This window comes from Parus major, chromosome 1 (genome assembly GCF_001522545.3).
Source record: "Parus major isolate Abel chromosome 1, Parus_major1.1, whole genome shotgun sequence".
Taxonomy (NCBI): Eukaryota; Metazoa; Chordata; class Aves; order Passeriformes; family Paridae; genus Parus; species Parus major.
The window spans coordinates 79,857,387-79,874,005 of NC_031768.1; the positions used below are offsets into that span (position 1 = coordinate 79,857,387).

Below are 16,619 nucleotides of genomic sequence, written 5' to 3' on the forward strand. Positions count from 1 at the left end.
ATTTTGGATGACACATAACTTTTTGTGTGGTTTTATAAAATCTCCCTGTCTTGATGCTTAATGAAACAATGATGTTTGTGCTTGAGCAGACTTTATTTGATTGGAAAAGAGTTAATGCACTTTGTGCTCTCTAAAAGACCTGCTATTTTTCAGTACTGTAATTAAACCTATTCTCAACTTTATACCAAGCCTCAGGATAACAGTTTGAATGCTAATAACACTTTCAAACAAATACTGCAGTATTTGGAACATAGAAGATATTCTGTAAGTCAACTAGACCTGGCTGGGAATTTTCCACTGAGAGTTTTTTGACAAAGGATGAGATCTTCAGAATTTCAATGTCTTTGGGTGTCATAATTTAACCCCAGCCAGCAATGAAGAACCATGCAGCCACTCACTCACTCTCCTACCAGCAGGACTGGGGAGAGAATCAGAAAGGTAAAAGCTAAAGAGCCCATGTTTCAAGATAAAGACAATTCAATAGGTAAAGCAAAGGCTGTGCACACAAGCAAAGCAAACAAGGAATTAAGTCATTGCTTCCCACAAAGAAGAGGGGGCCCCACAAGATGGGAGCCCCATCGTGTGTAATGGGGATTTGGGAAGACAACCACCATCACTCCAAACATCCCTCCCTTTCTCCTTCTTCCCTGAATTTTATGTTCATGCCGTCACATGGTCTGGAACATCCCTTTGATCAGCTGGGGTCACCTGTCCCAGCTGTGTCTCCTCCCAGCTTCCCACGCACCCCCAGCTTCCTCTCCAGCATGAGAGCACGAAACGTGGAGAAGGTCTTGTCTCTGCGTAAGCCCTGCTCAGCAACAACAAAAACATTTCTGTATTATCAACCCTGTGTTCAGCACAAATCCAAAACACAGCACTGTACTAACCACTGTGAAGAAGATTACCACAGCCAAAACCAGCACATTGAAATATACAGTTTTTCCTCAAACTTTCATCTTCCATGGCAAAGATTGACAATGTTTCCTTGTTCTTTTTATTTTTTTTGGAAAAAGTGAGATAGAACATTTAATGTTGATCCAGAACGACCTAAATGAGAATAATTTTAGACAAAGCAGTTTATTTCCTGTCAGACAGCCTAATTTTATTTTTGGAGGCCTCTGGGTCTGCTGGGAGTTAAATATGACTGACCCCCATTTTTCCTTCAGACTGACTTTGGCAGCTATAATACATATTTCATGAGACACCATGGTTTTGACCTCTAGCAGAACTTTTTCATCATCCCAAGGGAATCACTTGATGCTCATGTACCACAGGAAACACAGTTTGCCCTAAGGGCATGACACAAGGACTCACGATTTACTACTCTCAGGAAGCACGGCAACAGCTGAGTTTAAATAACATTTTGTCCAGGCACAATTTGCATATTGTGGTTTCCATTAGGCCTAATCACAGCAAGGAAGAAAATTAAAGCCCCTTTAGGTAGAGGACCTGCATTCAGGTTGCTATTCTGGTTGGGTGCAATTTGGAAATTTAGTGGTCTTGAGGTCTCTGTGATTCATTCCTGATGTGAAAGAAAGATCATGTTACTTCCTGTCTTCTTGTTCTTTGCCTCTTTTGACTTTTTGGATGGTAAGATCCTAAAACTGAGAGCTGTTTTTGCATTCATATTCTGTGCTGAGTGTAACAAAGCCTCTGAGCTGTAACACCAGAGTGATAGGGATGACTCCCCAGGTAAGCAAGATGAATGCAGACGGCTCCAGTGTCCAAAGGAAAAAAAACCAAAAACAGATGACTGTCCAAATCCATGTCTGAACCTCACTGCTTCACATAGATTTTCACTGTCAGCCCTCCTATGTACTTGTAATTCTGCTGGTAAGAGAAAGAATTTTTCTTATAGATTCTTCCATTTGCAAGCTAGAAAATTCGTGAAGGATCAGCAGTTTATTGCAACATCATCACTTTACACTCACAGTTTTATTAATTAATTAACTGATTGTATTTCTGTGGAATATTACTGAGGGTTTAAGACATCACTTTTGAGAAAGATTTCCTGCCACGGAGGTCTTCTTATTTATATGAGACGTGAAACAGATTTCAACAGCCAGATGGAGGAGCACAGGGAACCAGACACACAGTCCTGGTCAGGATGACTGTCAGTGGTATCAGTACATCCACTGTTTAAGCACTGTGACTTTTACGTAGGCCTGGCAGAGAAGAAAGTTTCTGTGGTGAGACAGAAAAAAGGGAAAAGGGTATCTGTCTGTTCTTATCTATTACCAGTTTATCCACATAGAGGAAGAAGATATTGAAAGAAAATATGAAGTTTTTTTCCCACTGGTAGAAATTTAATTCAGAACAAACAAACAGGAATGAAACCAGAAAAAATATTAAAGCACGTTGAGTTCACCTGCATTCTAGTTATCCCTGTAATGCTAATCCTCAACTTTACTATTCATCCTCCAGTAAAAGTTTTTCCTTCAACAAAATAAATTTTACTTTTCACTGCAACGAAAAACATTATTGCTTTTCAGACTGCATTATGTATTAGGCGATGTTATGAGCTTTTTTCGCCTATATTTGAAATATTAAACCTAAAAATTAATTCTTAATATATATATATTTAATTAACTGAAGTAAATCACAGAGCACTTGGCCACATTTAGTCAGTTGAAGAGAATCAGAAGAAAATGCCATTTGTACATATATTGTTGTACACATTGTAGACCAGTTCATCACAGGTAGTGAGGTACATGACAGCCTTTGGTTTAAGCAGAGATGCAGTCTCTTGAAGAGTAGTGAATTTTCTAGGAAAATTTGTTGACCTTGTCTTGAAAAATTGATTAAAATGTTAAAATTATATCTTTAAGATTGGTACAGTGATCTGCAGATTTAATATATGCGTTTAATACATGCATTTGTGTTTCTGTTTGTATTTAGGAAACTATGGTGAAAGTGGAATGGAAGCTTTCAAAGATATGGCAGCCAAGGAAGGGATCTGCATTGCACACTCCTACAAGATCTACAGCAATGCTGGCGAACAGAGCTTTGACAAGCTGCTGCGAAAGCTTCGGAGCCACCTGCCCAAGGCAAGAGTGGTTGCCTGCTTCTGTGAAGGCATGACTGTAAGAGGCCTCTTGATGGCTATGAGGCGCCTGGGACTTGCTGGAGAGTTTTTGCTGCTAGGCAGGTGAGTAATACTGTGCAGTTATAGCCAGACAATTTAGTCAGCAGGGCAAAAAAAAAGAAAATGCTCCAGTTTTCTGGACATGAATCACATGAAGCACAGACTCATGGCCTCTCCTATACCTGTGCACATCTCAGAGATAGGAAGTAACGTCAGCTGTGTCTTAGCAGTACAAACTCTGCAAAGACACGCATTATACCCGTGACACGTCAGCCAAACACAAGTCTGCTTGGCCACTCTTAGCAGCAATGTGTACAGGAAAGCTGGCACACAAATCTTTGATCTATATCACCCGTTTTGTTCACAGCAGTTCAAAACGCATTGTGTACACAAACAGCCTGAGGCTGTTTCTCATTCCAGTAACTCTGTGTTGAGAATTGCTGATGTGGCCTCTGGGTGTACCCAAAAAAGAGCTTCCCAAAACAAAGTTGGTTAACTATCACTTTTTCTTTGTGAGCCAATGTGCTGATTTGCATACTGTCCTAAGGGCAATATATAGGTAATCCTTTCTCTTAGCTCAATGATATCAGTGTTTCCTTTCCTAGCTACCAAAGGAAGAAATGTTAATTAGTGTGTGCTCACCCAGAAGGAAAATATCCTGGGCTCATAAGCAGAGAAGTAAGTCATTGATGTGAACCTAAAGGGATCTTACATTTTCCCCTTATTCAACAAGACAAGATCCCAAACAAGACAGGAAAAATGATGTATTGAAAAAAAAAAGTAGTATACTGGGAGTAAAATATGTAACTCACTGCCTTTTCAGTGAATTATTAGAGGGATGACATGTTGTTGTCCCGAGCATGAACCCTACAAGAGCACAAGTAAAATGGTTTCAGTGAAACCAGAAGTCATGGTAAGACCTCCAGTCCTTTCAAGGACTGCCTTGGCAGCTGGGAGACTGAGTCTGTCACACTGGTAGGACACCAGTCTCTGTTCCCAATCTGCCCTGTGGCACACAGCTGCCCTTCCCCCTTGGCCAAAGGGGAGAGCAAAGAGGCAACAAATGTGGCACTTGTCTCTGCCCTTACTCTTTGACATCAGCCTACGTTTTGGCAGTTTCAGATGGGAATTTCTTAATTCTTTCTCTGATAAATGGCAACATTCTTTTCAAATACATTTAATCTGTAGGGACTTCCATGAACTGTTGTGGTCCTTTTCTGGACAGACCCCCAAAGGGACCACAGTCCTCAAGGTGAGATTCACCTAAACATTTTTATATGTCTATAATTTAGACACTTCCATGTAATCATCAGTAGTCTCTCTACAGTTAATCAAGCAGAACAGGACCTTGTCTGGTCCCTTATTTGTAATGTGAATATTTCAAGTAGCTCAGAGAAATCATACTTTAGAAAAGGCTTGTAAAAAGGCTCTCTTGATCACTACCTTTAGTGGAAAAGCCTACTTGTATAGAAATAGATTGGAGCAAATGTCATCTCCACTATCTCTAGCAGAATCTGGTCCCATAGGTTGTTATCTTCTTCTGTCCTAAATACAAGAAATTGCCAAATGTCTTCAGCAGTATCCCAATTTAGAATCACATAAGCATTGTTTTCAAAAAATGCGTTGGCCCTTAGCTACTCCAGAGTCCAAACCATACAAAATTTTATATGGGATTTATATACAACAGTGCTAAATTTAGCCTTCCAAGATGCATTTATGAATAAGGTCTTCAGGAATTGCTGATTGTAAATAAGAGTAGAGCAATTCGGATGTTCTCTTAAAAAAATGCAAGGTCTAAATAGAAGAGGCTTTGATTCAAGTTTTTGCTTGTTTTGTTTACTTTGTTTTGTTTCTTTGTGAAAAATACCTGCTTCTAGCTGCAGAGGGAATTGTCATGAGCAATAATAAGAAAGCTGTTATGCAGTATGTGACTTCCATTGAGTAAATTGAACGTGATAGCTTCTCTTAGAAGCCTAAACTATAAAGACTTTCCAATTGAAAAAAAAATCCTAAATTCCACCTGACCATTTGGGGTGTATCCATGCCTGTGGAAGTACTACACAATTTAATTGAGAAAAATGCAGCATAAACGGGAAGTGTTTACAAAGAAAAAATAAAGTGTAAGGGTTTTTTCTATCCTTTTAATTTATTATCAGAGATTCCAAGGTAATGGCTAAGAAGTGGCTACTCAGACATAGGGTAATATGTCCGCAGCCACTAACTGCTGCATCAGACAAGGATAGCTAGAAAGATACAGTCTCTCTACATTTGGCTCTGCACTTCAGAGATCCTAAGGATCTTGGAACATCCCATATTTTTCAATGGATTTGTTTCCAATTTGTTATCAAAGCTAAAAACCAGAGAAAAATAAAGCAAAAGAACAAACAAACAAACAAAACCTAACTAGTTTTGCCAACTGAGGACCTTGGTTAGGCTTTGAGTCACCCTTAATCTGTAGAGCAGTGTTTTATGAAGCAAAAATCATGTGTAGGATGTGGGAAATTGTGGAGTGACAGTGTTCCACAAAAATGTAAATTCTTACAAAAATGCTCTCCTTCCACTATGGGCTAGCCTCTAAGCTTTGAGGCAGAGGCAAAAGAAAAAAGCAAAAGAAAACCAGGAATTTTCAAGAAGACTTCTTGACCCAGATGGGGTGTGAGACAATGATAACATTGTCCAGTGATAACCTGAGTTCCTGTAGAGATGTAAAGCTCTGTTTTCCAGGACCCTGATGTACTGCGTGCTCTCTTGGTTTTGACTATTTGGCTCTGTTGTCTGTGAATGTTTAACTGTTGGTCAGAAGTTTGTTGGTTGGTTGGTTCTGTAGAGAACATGTAAGGCACTGACCTGGGATGGATACCACTACAAACCCAGATCTCATACAAGCAGATTATATTGGGACCTCTTTGTACATCATTTGTAGGGGGAAAAGATAGTAGGCAAGATTTTGAGAACAGATGGTTCAGAGTACTCTATGGGGAAATAGCTACATCTGAAATTAAAGAAGGCTTGTGAAATTAATTTTTCTTGCAATGATATGCAGGAAAATGGGCTAGGATTAGATTTATACTTTCATTCACCGTCTGATCCTGGAGTAACTCTGGGATACCCATTCAACTGAGAAGGTTATAAAAGGGCATTCCAAGTGAAGTGAGAGTGCCTTTCACTGGAATGCAATGGGCTTACAAGAAAAACGTCATCTATTAATGAATACTTTTTCATTCCTCCACAAATTATCCCCTCCTGTTTTGTTAAGTGAAGAATTGTTTTGTTTCTTCTCCAAATGCACAGAATGAACTAAAAAGTCACAAAGTCATAGCTTTATGGGAAACCATAAATACATCAGCATTTCCACTTCCTCTTTGATTTCTTTTATGTTTCATTTTTAATTTGGATTCACCCCTAGTATTTTCCATCTAAAACTTTACAAAAACATTGGGATTTTTTGAAGCTGTGGATTTCTTGCAACATCTGATTTATGATCAGATAAACAGAAAATGGATGGGCCAAGGGGAGTCCATATCACATAAATTACCTTATACAGCCATAAGGGGAGGAAAAATATACCTTTCAATATGCTCTCCACTTTATGCAGTTTCTGAAGTTGCATTGCCTGCCTGTGACAGATATGCGAGGTGGCATGTCATTAGTGATTGTAACATTCCAGAGCTTTTTGATTCATGGAAAACATTTCAAATGCTTGGCAGATATTTACCTCATGCATCTTGAAGAACTGGACTTAACCTCAAATATAAAGGTGAGTGTGCTGACTTTCAAGTGTGAAAAAATAGCTATTTTGACTTAACCGTTACTCAAGTTAATTGAGATATAGATACCAGGCTTCACCTGTTTGCCTTCACTGCTTCTGTCATCCACATGTCATAGGCCAGGAGATACCCATACAGATAAATTAATTCTAGAATAAATAATAAATACATTCACATAGCAGAATAACTTTGAAACAGACTTCAGAAGGAGCCATGGAGTATTAACTGTGTAGATAAAAACAGCTTGGCTGTACATGATTTTCAGCTGTTCCTTGTTTTATGTAATATTCAGACCCAACAGCTGAAATTTTCTTTTGTGTTGTACGCTCACCTTCACCCTGCTCCTCTTGACCCCTAGTTTCTTATCTTTGGACAGAATATCTATGCTATTTCTCTTTATTGATAATTATATTTTATGGCTTTCATCTGCAAGGATTCCAAAGCATGTCGTAGGATGACAAAGTATCTTAGCACTAGGTCACATGATTTTTCATAATAAAACAGAAACTATTAGTTGCAACAGAAATTATGAGTATTGACTATTACTGTCCTAAATGAATATAGGTTCAGAAGACACTACCACAGCACTGAATAATTATATCCTTTTTTTGCTTGCTGGACTTATTTTATCTTATCTCAATTAACACTTTTGGGATGGGACTCAGTGTGGTGCTGTTACCAGAAGATTATTACCAAGAAGCAGCTGAGACATAAATACTCTGTTTTGGGGTAGAAGAACTTAAAGATTCATGGATGCAGTCACTATATATCTTTTACCTCTAGACAAGAGAACTTCTCTGGTTGTTTTGTTTATTATTACAAAATAGTTATTATACAAACCCAAAAAGCAAAAGACGGAAATTTTGCAAAGAATTTGTGATTCCAAGTACAAGACAGTTGGAGTTTTCCTACCTAAAGAAGAAGAAAAGGAATAGAATAAGGGCATTGGAATGGTCAGGTACTGGAACAATTCCCTGCCCAGGAAATTACCATACCTGGAAGTGTTTGAAATGTGTGTTCATGTGGCACTTGGGGATATAGTTTAGTGTTGAACAGTGGACAAGTAAGCTTGATAATCCTTAAGGTCTTTTTCAACCTTCATGATTCTGTGATTCTAAAGGGAAAGTAGAGGTGTATAAAAATGGCTTGTTCAATGTCTCCAGCTTCCAAATGACATTCCACGAGCAGTACTCATCTTCAAAAAATTACTGGGACTTCCATTTGCTTCATGCATGCATATGGTGTATCAGATTTGCTGTATTCAGTATCATATCTGATTTAAAAAAAGAGTTAATTAAGATTATCCAGACATTATTGTTTTAAATGACAAAATTATACAAAATGAATAAAAAAAGTTTATCGGGGATTGAAATATGTCCTTAGGCTCTATGACTGATTCTGATTTTCAGCTGTCCAGCTGAAGAAACATGGCCAAAATTTATTGGTCTGATTTAATCTCTACATGACTCTTAGATACTTAACTTAGCCAGAATTTACAGCAATAATAAAATCTGTGACTTTGCTGCAATATCTGCAGCAAAGGAATGGGAAATCTAGAGCTGCAGGGCATCCTTCAGAGTTTCCATCTTGTTTGAAGCAGTGAGGACTTGATGACTACATGCTGTAATGTCCTTGCAGAGATGAGGAACCACATCCTGCATTTTCAGGATTCACTCTGTTCTGTGATCTGTGAAGTCTGTGCCTCAGGATGCCTCAGGCCATGCCTCTGAAGTATGCCATGGTTGCAGAGCATGTCTAGATGAAGATGGGTAAGGGCAGGACACCCCTTCTAGCAGTGTGATGATCACAAGCAATTCAAGTGAGGCTCTGCAAGAGGGTAGCAGGACCACTGAAGCAGTGCCCATTCTTCTCAGAACAGCACAGATATTCTCCATCACTAATCACCTCTCCTAATAATATATCTGCTTATCTCCTGAGGAGATGGACTGGAGGAAATTGTTATTGATTCTAGGAGATGTTGCAGCAAATGAGCTAAGTAGAAGGTAAGTAGCAGAGATGAGGATAAGGAGGGAGAATAAAATGTGGAGAAGCATTAGTTCCAGGAAGTCCCCAGAGTAATTCAGCTGATAGGGAACTCAGCAATATATATAAAAAAAGCTGATTAGCATCTAAGAAGGGCAACTGTAGCTGAAGGAAAATTAAAGCAAGATAGATGATCTGAGGGAAATGAGATTTTTTTTTAACAGTTTAAAAAGAAATTTTTTGTGAGATTTTAAGAGTTGTCCGTTGGATGAAGAGAGATCTCACTGCAAAGGATATAGTGATTTCCTCCCAGAAAGTACTCAGTGTGGTGTGGGTTAACATGCCTTTTTCTATCTTTGTACAAGTCCAACTGGTGAAGAAGTTCTCATAAAATAAATTGGGATATGAAATTTTGTAAACCTGATATGTGCTCTAGATTAATTTTTAGTTATTTCTGCTGCTTCTGGGAAGTATTAACCAGATAAAATTATTCTATCTAGAATAGTTCTTACTGCCCAACCTGTGACAAAATTTTGGAAGATAAATGCAATATAAATGTGCAGATCTCTCCTCCAGGGACAAAATAAGCAGGCGAAAAGGTGCTTTTAGAGTACAATTGTGCAACCCCAGCCTGTATGAGCAGTCTGATCCTTTTTTCTTCAATCCACAGTAGGCAGGAGTCTGGTGCAGCCTCACCTGAAAGCTATTTCCTCTAAGACAACTTTCTGCTGCCCACTAATTATTTATCTTTGTCCTCTTGTTCAGGCATCAATGTGTAGCCCAAGGAAGCAGGTATCATCATATATGTAGTAATTAAATGCACTGTAAATAGCAGGATTAATTCAGAATCTTCATTGTTACCCCAAAAAAACAGGAACTTAACAGCTAAACAAAAGTTTGCTTTCTAAATCTGTAAAAGAGATTAGGGAAGTGAAAAGCTGTGTTCCCTCCTATGTACAGCGTCTTTTGAAATAAAACAGTTTGGAGTGTAAAGAATAACTTGGTTTTGAAGAGTTTTGTGGTCACCATTTGAGGTAGCCTCATGGCTCAGAGACCCTCAGGGTGAGCAATAGCAGCAGTGTCTTGCTGCAGATGGAAGCAGTGAAGTGGTTGGTCAACGCTGTTTGTGCAATGATTGAAAAAAGTATATTTTCCTTTCTGTGGTTCAGACTCCCCAAGCTATGCTTGAAGATTTTAGGGAGACAAGTGAGGCAAACATATCAAACATATACACTGAAAGCCAATCAATATGCCTGACTTTTTAAACTTTCTTGTATGCCTTTAAAATCCTTTTTTTTTTTCTTTCTTGGCATCTATCTGACCTGTTTCTAATAAATATTGCACCTTGTCGTCCAATTTTACAGTCACTAATGTAGATCAGGTAGTGAGGGATGAGAGTAAGCTCTACAACTATTTGGAAGAATGTCTTCATTTTTCTGTTTCAGGAATGATATGTGTTTCTTGGAGTGGGTGGTGCTGGTTGTGTGGGGGTGGATGTCTACCATGGCATCAAGAAAACAAAGAATTTCCAAGTGTGCATATTGGCAACTAAGCACACCTTCTACACATCTGAGAATGTAGCATTAGAAAATACTCTGTCAGGTCAGATCAAAGGGCCATCGCAACAATGTGTTGTTTCTGGGAATGGTCAGCAGCAAATGAATGGCAGAAAGTGACACCAGGCCAGGCAAGTTCTCATGGAGAATTCTTGGTGCCTTTGTAAGGGAAGCCCTTGTGGTCATCTTAGTGACCCTCCTCAGCCACAGCCTTCTATGTTGGGACCCCAAAGCTGGAAGCAGCAGTCCAGGGTCTCACAAGAGAAGAGTAGAGAGGGAGAATCTCTTTCTTCAATATGTTTTTTCATGCATACCTCTTTTGATGCAACCCATAATGAGTTTGACTCTCCAGGCTGGCAGTTGACATTGCTGGATCATGTTGAACTTCTCATCCACCAACAACCTTAAGTCCTTCTCCTCAGGGCTGTTCTCAATCCATTCTTTGCCTGTACTTGTGTTTGGGATTGCCCCTTGAACTTGGCCTTGTTTATTTTCATGAGACACACATGGATCCACCTCTCAAATCTGTTAAATTCCATCTGGATGCTATCCATTCCCTCTGTCCTTGTTGTGACATGACAAATCATGTGTGTCAAATTGAATTATTTACTTTCTGTAAGTAAAAGTCTGCTCTTTCTCACCTAGAACTAGCATTTACAGCCAAAGGAAGGTACCTTTGTTAGTCAATATGTTTGAACAGAATTGTGCCTCAGCGCTGTGGAAAAAGACAGTGGCTCAGGATGTCCTTCAAGCCTTTTATTTCTGCATTGGTTTGCCTCAATCAATTCATGCTTCATCCATCTTTGGATAGATCTGCTTAAAGTCTTTCAAAGACAAATATTACACTCTCACTCAACTTCTTCCTAAGCTTAACTAATCCTTATATTCTTCCTAACGTCAAACCTACAATTTTAATCCATTACTCCTTGTCCTACCCATGGGAACAAAGGAAGCAGTTTCTAAGACTACAGTTTCTATATTTGAAGACTTATGCTTACCCTTGTTCTGCTTTGACAACTTTCAGTATGAACAGAAAACAGTTTTTGCACTTTGGAATAGCATGAGATCTCTATTATCTCAGTGGAAATGAGGCACGAGGCAAAGTAGAGAAATAGAGACGTCAAACAATCCTGAAGAATTATATAAGCTTTATTTTCATTGCTAAATGACAAATTCATGAGATGACCTACACGGTTGAAAAATAGACAGTGTGACAATCTCAAAAATAACTCCATATTGCCAACAGACCTGTGCTTGCAGTTCTGCATAAAAGTAAGTCAGAGGCATTGCTGGGAAATTGTGTGCATTTGTGGGTGCCTCTCTGTTCTCACACAAGAGATGTATGCCTCTGATTTTATATTTGACTTGGAAGCTCTACTTTATCCCACAGCTTATTAAAATTCAGAATGGGAGAAGACTATGGGTGGCTGACTTAAGACTGTTCTCTTCAAAGATGTCTTCTGAGAGTGATAGGCAGAAATCACAGAGAATTTTCTGATGTAAGCCTATTTTGAGAATGAGAGAGACTCTTCCGATTCTAAGAAAAGGAATCAAAAATACCATTTGAACAATGAAAGCATTTTCTATTCAAGCTTGAGAAAAGATGAGATGTTTGCTTCTCAAAAACATAACTTCAAGATGTAAAAATAAATTAAGATGTTAAACCCCATCATTGTTATTCCACAATTTGCTGCAGGCTAAATGGTAAAATGTAACTTTCGAAAACATTAGATGAAAAATGTGATCCAATATACATTCCTTGAAAAATTTAAAGGCAGTTGGAACAGGATGAAAATTAACATTATGCATGAGATTTTCTGATCTTTAGAAAAACTACAGAATTTTGACCAATGAAGTTAAGAGAGCCTAAAATGGTCATTAATTTTTTAAAAAAAAATACTGTTCCTTCTCTAAAATTAACACTGTGACAAATCGGGTTTTGCTATAAGGTAACTGATTAACCCTTACAATCTGTTTCTTTTCTGTTGCCTTTTCTGCAGCAAGTGGGTATGATATTTTCCATGACTTCTTTTTAACTTTTTCTGATTTATCTGCATCATCCCAGAGTCTACACCCAGGACTAGTGACACACAAACCATGTATACATGTCTGTATGCAGAGAAGGTATTTGTGAAAGGGGAAGTTCCAAGGGCTTGTATCTCCATGTTACTGTGTCCTGATAAAGAGAATCTGTTCCAAACCATGGAGTCCAGGAACTGTCTCTTCTCTCAGCAAATCTGCCATCAATTCTGCTCAAGTCTCAGTTTCTTAGGTACAGAGATCCTTTGTGTAGGTAAGCCGTACAAAAGCATGTGGCACAAAGGGGAAGAAATGCTTGACCACTTGGACAGCAATTGTTCACTTGTCCCAGCTGTGCAATTACTTTCACAAATTTCACACTTTTTCAATTAGAGAACAGTGGGACTTGGAGAGGCAGGTAGATTTTTTTTCTCCAGATTACCATTTGACTTGATTTAGTTATACTTAAAACACATGGACGATCTGAACATAAAAACATTACCCACACAGCAGGGATTTATACAAATGAACCCATCTCACTAGCGCTGGTGAGTGAGTATGGAAGAATGTTAAAGTAATGAAAACTTCTGATTTGTATACTTGTGGTGTAATTAATTTTTCTATCACTGTATTGAAGTGACAAAGCACACATGGCAGTGCATTTCCCCCTCACCATGGCTGAATTATAGTTTCTTGTGCAGCCATTGTCTCTCCAGAGGTTATGGCTGAAGGCAACTGACAAAGTGAATGAAATACCAGAACTCACTAAACCTCATTCTGTTGGAATTTATTCCACTCCTGCCTTGAAAGGATATTATAAATCATGGCAAGAATATACTACTTTCAAGAAGACCAGATAAAAAAAGCCATGTACTATTTCAAGGAATAGTGATGAACTTTGTTGATGATTGAAAACAAAAAAAAAAATGAAACATTAAAACATTAATTAAAACATTAACATTAGGAAATTAGACATATTAGAAATGTGCAATAACAGAATTGATTAAAGGAACATTATTATTTTAATACTTATTATTTTAATTAGGAAGTTAAAGTTAATAAAATAAGATTTATATTTGTTAAGGGATCATACTGTTCAACCTTTATACATGTTGGTTAGCGATAGTGAAGGATGTGAAGACTGACTGAATTATAATGAGCAAATCATCTCTATCCTGGGAAAATGTATAGTTATATAACATGGTGATTTAATAAATTTTACCTGGTATGTTTTTAAGCATTCCATGTCTTGAAGTGCTGATAGGCACAAATCAGTGTTGATCTTGGATGTTGACTATTTTGAAATATGACTGGCTGATAGGATTTTTAATAAAACTCTCCTAACACATACCAGAAAAACATTATTCCTTGTATCCTAAGAGTTAAAAGTAAATTAAATATATTTCTGAAACTCTTTGTGTGTTCAAAGGTTTCAAGCCCTGCCAAAATCAGCTTTTCATAGCCAAATGTAAATCATGTGGATACTACCTAAGTAAAATAATTGCATGTTAGCCACTCAAGATCTGATTTTATCTGAGCATTTCAGACATGAGGAAAACTATATTATAATGTAATGTCAAATCAGCAATATGTTGATGAGGATGACCATCACAAAATAGAGGGGCTGATGTTATTTTTACACTTCATAGAGATTTTATGGGGCTTCAAGCAAATGTAATAAACAAAAATGTGTTATTTAGCTGCTTGACCTGACACCAGATATTTATACAAAGAGCTAGAGACCCTTGCTAGAAAGAAATGTCAAGAAACCAAAATGACAACAGTAGGTTGTTTGCCTAGTTTTTTTGATAGCTCATTACTTGAAATTGCCTTCAGTGAAAGACATTAATGAATGCACAATTGATTTTGGTCTTTAAAAGAATAATCATAGACAGAACTGCTTCTGAAGTTGTCGTCTCCTAGCTGTATTTTTGAGAAACTTCATGTGCATTTTTTTTTTTATTATAAGATGTATAACTAATATGATCTAGCAATAAGAAAATAGCTTAATTACTTGTGCAGCAATTTCTCTGTCAGAAATCTAATTACTTCTTGATGCTCCATAAGTCCTTGTCAGGGGGAATCTCCCAGTACAAGAGTTGGGTAAAGGTAATTAGTGTTTTCTAATCACGTCCCCCCTTATTTTGCACTACATTGAACTTAATATGCCAGTTTCACCTACTGTCACCCAGTAGCTCTGTGGCAGTTTGTTATTCCATTCTAGCTGTGCTCTTGTGTCCAGAAGAGTGATTCCAACAAAGCATTAACTCCTCTCTCCCAGCTGAAAACAGCAGGGCCAAAGTAGCACCCTGAGAACTACAACAAAGAAATAGTGCAGGTACCACAGAGCCTGCATTTTGTTCAACTGCAATAGTTTGGTTGGGAGATGCAGAAATTCCTAAGCACAGGAAAGCAATCAAGTTGTCTCCAACCAACCAGTTGAAAATAAATACCTTCCTTCTGAAATGCTCAGGGTCAGAGCATAGATTCCAGGCAAGGAAATGGGTTTTGGGCTTTATCTGAGGCTTGCTTATAAGCAAGTGGTGACTTACATTTCTCTAAAAATGATGCTAATCCTGAACTCAGGTTGTATCTTCTTTGATTCTCTGAGATGAGTGTTGTCTGAACCTCATGCCATACATATAAAAGGAGATAATTACTTTTCAAAATATACAGCAATGGTTTTATATCATAATTTCATTCCTAATTTAAACAGATTTTTATCTGGCCATTATGTAGCACTGATGGAGAAGCACAACACTTGTCTTAAATAAGGCCAGTGTTAAATTGGCCTGAGCTTACTCCAGTAATCAGTAGCAAGATGTAGGCATTGTACACAGAGTGATTCAGACCAAGATAAGGAAAATTCTCCTCTGCTGGGGGTTTGGGGTGAATACCAAACATTCATTGTGTGCTGAGAATTAGGGAAGATAAAATTTTCACTAATGTATCCCCCTCTCAGACAGGAATATTGGCTTTCTGGGAAAACAGAGATGACATTTTTCTTCAGGTGGGTGCAAAGTCAGGGAGAGGTTTAGCAGGCATCTGTTCTTTAAAAGAAGGGTACATCTATGGTGGGAATCCACTCAAGGATAGGAACTTATACACCTTCAGGAAAGAAAATTCTTCACCTTGAATCCATTTTTTCCAGAAATGGCATAGTAAATTCACATCCCTGCATACCTCTGCACCTTCTCTCTTTGCTCAGAGGCAGGTTCTGGCATCTTCTGCTGCCTTTTACCTTAAAAAGGAGCTCTCAGTTTGATGTGCCAAGGGACAGCTGAGCCTACCAAACAGACTGACTCTGACTACAAAACTCCTCTGACTCTGAGGAAGAAAATGTCTGAAAATTCTTCCAGGTTTTGGAAATCCTAGCTAGGACTACGCTGGAAGCTACAAACTTCAAAAGCTTAACAGTTATTTGTGAGAAATTTCAGGGAAGAAGTTTGTTTCCTGGCCTTGATCAGCTCCGCTGATTCTGTCTGAGGATGTTTCACCCTGACATTTCTAGTGATTTCGTGTCTGGGAGCTATCAGAGACAGACCAAGGTGAATCCAGATGCATAGATATGCTACAAAATAGTTCCTAAGATTGCTTTCTCTTCCACATATGTAGCAGCTTTAATGGTGACCTTCTCCTTCTGGCCTCTTAAGACAGAATCCAGAGCCTCGTGCAATGATACTAAAACTTTATATACTTGTAACAACTGAGAATTTACTGTTAGAAGAAGGTAAATTACTTCTGAGATTAGTTGTATTCTCCTGCAGATTATCTGCAAGGGTATTTTTGAGCTGCTGTCTTTTGAAAATAAATTTTCTATAAATGACTAAAGCTGTATATGTTTGTTTTGTTATTATAATCTGTATCAGTGGTCAAGAACCAGAAATTTCTTCTGATTCAAAAAAAAAAAAAATATTATCTTTAAAATTTACTGTTCAATACTCACTAATGACATTGCTGCATAAACTTTATTGAAAATTTATTACAAATTATTTTTCTTTTAAATATTCGCTTAGAAAAAATGTAACTTTTATTTTGTTAGAAAAGGAATTGAAAAGTCCTCAGCTATAATAATACCTGTTCTTTCAAATTTCTGAAAAGTAAATATCTCAAGAATTAAAAGAATCTTTCTAGAGTTCCAAAAATTACATGATTTTTGGTCCCAAATTACGAAACTTTTCAGCTAGAAAATTTTGCCTTTATACTAAT

The 16,619-nt window shown here is 37.8% G+C and overlaps 1 protein-coding gene across 5 annotated transcripts in view; it reads left to right on the forward strand.

Moving 5' to 3' along the window:
- The window catches only part of GRM5 (glutamate metabotropic receptor 5), a 242,278-nt gene that overhangs the window by 104,608 nt on the left and 121,051 nt on the right, over positions 1 to 16,619 (forward strand). For all 5 annotated transcript variants that reach the window (XM_015634851.3, XM_015634842.2, XM_015634871.2 and 2 more), the window contains one exon: positions 2,899 to 3,148. In XM_015634851.3, the coding sequence (XP_015490337.1) occupies positions 2,899 to 3,148 (250 nt within the window). The remainder of the gene's footprint in view (positions 1 to 2,898; positions 3,149 to 16,619) is intronic.